This window comes from Neopelma chrysocephalum, unplaced genomic scaffold (genome assembly GCF_003984885.1).
Source record: "Neopelma chrysocephalum unplaced genomic scaffold, ASM398488v2 Primary Assembly neopelma1_87, whole genome shotgun sequence".
In the NCBI taxonomy this organism is placed as follows: domain Eukaryota; kingdom Metazoa; phylum Chordata; class Aves; order Passeriformes; family Pipridae; genus Neopelma; species Neopelma chrysocephalum.
In genome coordinates this window covers 1006194-1012342 of record NW_020897749.1, presented here as the reverse complement: position 1 = coordinate 1012342, position 6149 = coordinate 1006194, and the positions used below count along the sequence as shown (strand labels likewise).

The 6149-nt window shown below is 42.9% G+C and overlaps 1 protein-coding gene across 1 annotated transcript in view; it reads left to right on the top strand.

Annotated features, from left to right (window-relative positions):
• The window catches only part of GPA33 (glycoprotein A33), a 13388-nt gene extending 11673 nt beyond the window's left edge, over positions 1-1715 (top strand). Inside the window, exons 7-8 of the mRNA XM_027692667.1 lie at positions 65-188; positions 618-1715. Of these exons, the coding sequence (XP_027548468.1) occupies positions 65-188; positions 618-699 (206 nt within the window). The 3' untranslated portion in view covers positions 700-1715. The remainder of the gene's footprint in view (positions 1-64; positions 189-617) is intronic.
• The last annotated feature ends 4434 nt before the right edge of the window (positions 1716-6149 follow it).

The window sequence follows — 6149 nt, the reverse complement described above, 5'->3', positions numbered from 1 at the left end:
TAATGCTTTCCTTCCCCTGCAGCATCCATGAACATCGAGGGCTAATGCTTTCCTTCCCCTGCAGCATCCATGAACATCGCTCTGTACGCCGGGATCATCGGCGGAGCCATCGCCGCAATCGTAGTGATCGGGATCTTGGCCTACTGCTGCTGCTGCCGGGAGAGCAAGGACAGCGACTATGAGATGACGTAAGTGCCTCTGCCTGCAGGAGTGAATGGAACAGATGAAGGGTTCTCACTTCCCCTCCAGCATCAACATATGGAGTGGAAAGCACAGGAGGAAAAAGGAATCAAGGGAAGCATGCTCTGCTTTCCCCTTTCCGTTTCCAGCCTAGTGGCTCCCGTCTCTTCTCGTGGAGTATGTCCAGTAGTGCCAGACACCTTTGTGGTCTCTGGGGTAGAATCAAAACCTTGGAGGTGAATTAGCATACATGCTGTGACAGAACAGAAAGGAGCTCACACACCTCTTGCATCACCAGCAAGGCTTAATTTATGGAGTTCTGTTTGGTACAGTTCCAATAAGCTTAGAGCAGTGTAAAGCCACTCTAACACAAAATCTCTTCAGTAAAGTTTCTAGCTGGTTTTAATTAACATCTCTACTCCTGAACAATGTTTTAGGGTGCAAGAAGAGAGGAATGAACCCTCCAAGGACATGCCAACAAGGCAGCAGAGCACAGAGGAGGACGATGCAAATGCATGAAGAAAGAAGCAGGAGGCCAATGCCATCTTCAGGATTTGCTGAGGCACAGACATCACTGTAGAAAAGAAATCAGTCCCTCTTTCTTACTGCAAGAAATGAATAATAAAATGAAAGCTAATGGCTCTGCCTTCAAGTTCTGGGAGAGAACATCCTTGTTTCCCTGCAAAGAAGTGCTTTATGTACCATGAGTGCTAATACATAACCTCACAGCAGAGAAATGCGTGTGGAGCACTGTTTCACCCAGTCATCCAAAAATAACCAGTCTTTTTAGACTCCCCCACTTTCTGAAAAAAGAAACCAGTCAGGTCTATTTGGAGAACAGAGTTGCTGCTGTATCCCCAGCTCTGGAGATGGCTTCAAGGTCACCAACTGCAATTCATCAAGGAAGGGAGGTCTTGTTTACGGAGCCGTGCAAATGTCACAGCTTACAGCATTGTCCAATACAGCAGCTTTTTCTATGGAGGTCGAAGCAAGCTGATTTTTAAGGACATTTCATTAAATGTGTTCTTTGTATATATTATACATGCACACATAAATAAAGATATGGGAAAAAATTCATAGATGACCAGTGGAAGTCTCCTGTTTGGGACAACGATGCATACTAATCCATGGGTAAGAAGTTAGATGGACTTGTAATTGGCAGCTAATAAGATCCAGAAACAGGCTAATAGCCTAGATACTGTCAGATTCCTGAATATCTGAGTTCAGAGAGTTCCTAAATACTAATTTTCATTATGTTATTCTTTCCTCCTGATTGTTGCACGGGCAAGTCAGAAATCATCCCCTGCTGCTGCTTCTGAAAAGATGACAGTGTGAGAGTGTGTACATAGCAGGTAGATCTTTAACCAAGAAAAAAGTGGGGGGGGAAGGAGGGAAGAAGGAAAAATACCTTTTTATTCAAAACTGTAACAATTTAATCAGAAGCACTGCATGTGCAAGATGTGTGCAAACATGGAGAGAACTCCTACCACTGATATCTTTGGAAGAGAGTGGACTGTCTGTCCAAAAGACTGTCAGCAGGGTATTAAAATTAATTAACAGCCGGTTCAGGGTTGGTTGGTGGTTTTTTGTTTGTTTGTTGGGTTTTTTTTAAAGACATGTTCAATAAATTACTTACGGTAAAATATTTATCCTTTCAAAACTCACTTTTGCATCTTCAGCTTCAGGAGTTTCAGAAACTTACTGCAATGCCTCCCACATACCCCTTACTCTCAAATAGCTACTGTAATGAAAATCTAAAATTTAACTTCAAAGAAGAACCAGCAATCCTCCTACACATGACCAGCATTTTCTAGATTTCGAACTATGAAAATCACCCTACCAGAACTGTTATTTTGGCTTGCTTTCTGGCTGCCTCTGTTTTACTTTGTTTTACACAGTACTTTAAAATACAATTACTCATTTGTAGCAATGAGTAGCAAAGACCAACAACAGAAGCTCTTTACAAAGAACATGCAAACCCAAATCTCTGGCAATGAACCACCCGAAATGCAGCTCAGCAAGACATTCTGAGGACCTTTTCCCACGAGGCATGACAAAAACATTGCAAAAACGGATAACTAAAAATGAAGGTTGCACACAGAAGCTGAAGGCAGATAAAAAATGAAGTGCACGGCTCAGAAACAGAGCTGGTATGTATTTTATTCTCTTTTGTAACAAGCAAGTATAGCGTGAATTATCTAATTAGCACTATAACACGGTTTGAGTGAGAAACAAAAAGCTATTTCTTTTATAAATGTTACAGGCGTTAGTCAGCACATCCCGCTCCCTCCACCAGAACCCTGTGGCTGAAGAGGGTTTCTGCTGAGGGACAATAGTGGGGATTCTCAAAGATCTTAGCTGGACAGACCAGCAAAAGGACTTGACAATTATCAGCAGCATTTACAGCTAGAAGCTGGCTTGGCCACTAAATAACACTGTGCTACGTGTTCCATACTCGGCACTTTTAGGACATGTGAGGCTTAATTGCTGCCTGTCAGCTGAAGCCCTGAAGGAACACTCACACACTGGTCATTTTAGGCACAGAGAAAAATGCAGATTAGCAAACCTGCACTAAGTTATCTGAAGAAACCAGCCACGAAATACAGAAGAGATTACACAATGACCCCCAAAACTGTGAATTCAATTCCCTGTAAGTAGGTTCCATAAGAACAAGCAGGGGAAAAGCAAGAGAGAGTCCAACTTGACAACCTTTAAAAAAGAACTACTTGAAGTTCTGCATCACTAAGCCCAGTTCTACATTGAGAAATAAACTAAGTGACAGCACACAAAGACATGGCTGAGATAATTCAGTGCTGCTTATAATTTTTCCTTTTTTGATAAGAGCAATATCTTGGAAGTAGTGCATTTATCAGAATGTTTTATGTGTTTTCCCTCAACCAATTTGTTAAACTCAGTCAGACAGAAACACACATATTCAAATTACTATCTTACTCCAAGGTTTTTCTGTGACAGAATTAGTTACTTGTCTGTCTTTGAAGCTGGAATACCTCCAGGAGTTACCTGTAGTATATCCACAACCTTAAACAAAATTAAACCAGCAATAATGTATTTGGAGGGAAGATGAAGAAAGCTTAACTAAAACTTAACTAATTCCATAGAGTTGATGTGTGTAGACTCAACTTCAATACTCACTTCCCTCAAAAGGCAAGAATTAAGGAGAAAACGTATGACCAGGCAGAAAAGTAAACTCCTACTTTATCCTTTTACACAGCCTACAGCAAATTACTGTCTAGTTATGTTCAACTTTCATTATTCACAAACCTATCATGGAAAGCAACTAGGCTGGTCAAGCATGATTTAACCTTGGCAAATCCATGCTGACTCTTTCCAGACTCCCTCTTCTCCTTCGTGTACCCAAAAAGGTGTTCCAAGAGGACTCACTCCCTGATTTTTCTAAGGAGTCCAGTGGAGTTGAGCAGCCTATGCTTTCCTAGATTACCCTTTTGACAGTATTTGCCTCCCACTGCTGTGGACCTTCTGTGCTTTCTGTGACCTTTCAAAGGTGAGAGAACAGCCTTGAAAAGGTATCAGGCAGCTTTCTCAGCATCCTCGGATGCAGTCCCTCTGGCTCCAGGACTTGGATGGGTCTAGAACGCCCAAATGATCCCTGACTCACTCTTCATCCACTCTTGCTGTTCTCCTGGAACTCTGAGTATAGAGTTAGCAGACTTTAGTAGAAAAGACTGAGACAGAGAAGGTACTGAGCATCTCAGCCTTCTCTGCCTTGCTGCAGTCACGTTACTAAATCACTCACATCACTCAGCACCAGGACCACCTTTCCCTGTCCAGTCCTTTCCTGCTAACACAGTAACAAAAGCTTTTCTGGTTGACCTTGATCCCTTGCAAGCATCAATTCCAGGGGAGTGTGGGCTTTCCAAACACCATCCCTACGGACCTGGACAGTGTTTGTGGATTCTTCCTTTGTAGCCCACTCCTGTTTCTAACTCCCTCACATTGCACTAGAACTGGCCATGAGATCTCTGTGAAGACAAGACAGTCCCCCAAATCAATCTACCTGCATTCCTGGACTGCTCTTGTGTTTGGAAAACACTGCTCTTAATGAAATGCCAACCTTAATGAATTCCTTTATTATAGAGAGCTTCCCTCAGGGATTCCTCCCCTCCCCATTTCCCACATAACCCCAAAGGTCTGCTCTCACTGCCATCCTCACTCTTCTCAGCATCCTGAGAAGTACTTCCAGCATTACAGAGGAGCTGTTGATCCCACAGCCCATTCCAAGATTCAGTACAGTGCACAATTCAGACAAGAGTTAATTATCTCACCATTCTTGTTGCTAGAGTAACAGCACTCCTTTTCTATTTATTTGCATCATCTGTTCCAGGAAAGACACCAAGACAGTCTTATAGCTGATGAAGTTCACAGTACGATGATTGAAACATCAAGATTAATACTGGATGTGTTGGAACTGGTACTAAATTTATTACAGCCCAATATAAGGGAACACAAGGGAATTTGTAACTTCTCTCTCCTGCATTTCACCTGTTCACTAGGGATTGAGGGGAATTATTTGATAAATGGCAATTAAAGAATTTTGTGAGAGCTTCTAACACAGAACCAAGGAAAAGTAAGGGAGCAGAGATAACACAAGGTTAGACTAATAGAAGTGTTTGCCGATCTTTTCATTTTACTCAATCACTGGAATAAAAATTATTGGTTGGCCATTCTAGGGTGACAGTGAGGGATGATAATCCAGCAGAAGTCATCAAGAGGACAGAGACTAGATAACAAACTTGTTTTTCTCCTGCTCCACTGCAGTACATTTACTCTGCCAAATGGAAAGATGTTGTTAAAGCCTTTGCAGTCAGCTGCATGATGAGTATCTACCTCTATCTATCAACCAGAAATTAAACCCAGTTTCACAGATATACTTGAGTCACTTCACTTCTGGGCAAAGTCTGGAATTCTTGCTAGCAGAAAGTTGAACTTAAAAGTGCTAATCCTAACAGGTCCAAATCCGCAGGCCCTCTGTGACAATTATGCAGATTTCCTAAAGACATCAGGAACAGAAAACTACAACTATTTTGCAAGGAAATTGAGACAGGCATTCCTGGAATACAGGTTTTCATTCACCCAACACAAACACTTAGGCAGAAGAATGTGACCTTCAGCACACACCACCACCTGATTGTGACTGCTCAGAGTGCCTGAAATGGAAGCAAGTTTTCCAGCTGGGTATGACTCAGCCTGGACCTCACTCCTGGGGACCTGTCACCGAACACTCCCCGTGGGATGAGCATCAACTGTGCCATTTCATCAGGGCTCACTGCACTGCTTCCTCCAGTCTGACATGCACCCAAACAGCAAAGCCCAGTGCCTAATATTTGATAGACTATTTGGGATCCCAAGAGGGAGGAAAACAGCAAAAAGCAGCATCACAACCCTGGACCTCAGCAGAGCAGTCTTCAGAGGCCTCGTTCAGAGATCTGCTTGAGAGAATGCTGTGGCATAGGGTCCTGAAGAGAAAAGGGGTCCAGGGGAGCCTGTTGATTTTTCAAGTATCACCTCCCACAAGATAAACAGTCAAACAAGCAGAGGTTGACCAAAGGGCTCAGGACAAAACTCACCCGTGAAAAGGAAACACACAGGAGATGGTAGCAGGGACAAGTGACTGGGGAGAAACACAGATGCTGTGTGGGTGTGCAGATGTGGGGACAGGAAAGCCAAAGCCCACCAAAAGCTCAATCTGGTGAAGCATGTGAAGGGCAAAAAAAAGAAGGATTTCTGTGGATGCATCTGAATGGGAATAGGGAGGAGGTCATGAAGGACAAGGATAAAGCTGCTTCTGCCTTGATCTTTAGTGGGAAGATCAGCTTTCCACAACAAAATTCAAATTAAAGATGTCAAACCCAGGTATTTCTGTATCCACAGAATATATTTAAGAGAATGCTGGAGCAGAGACAGTGGTCAACAGAAACTTCTTCCACAGA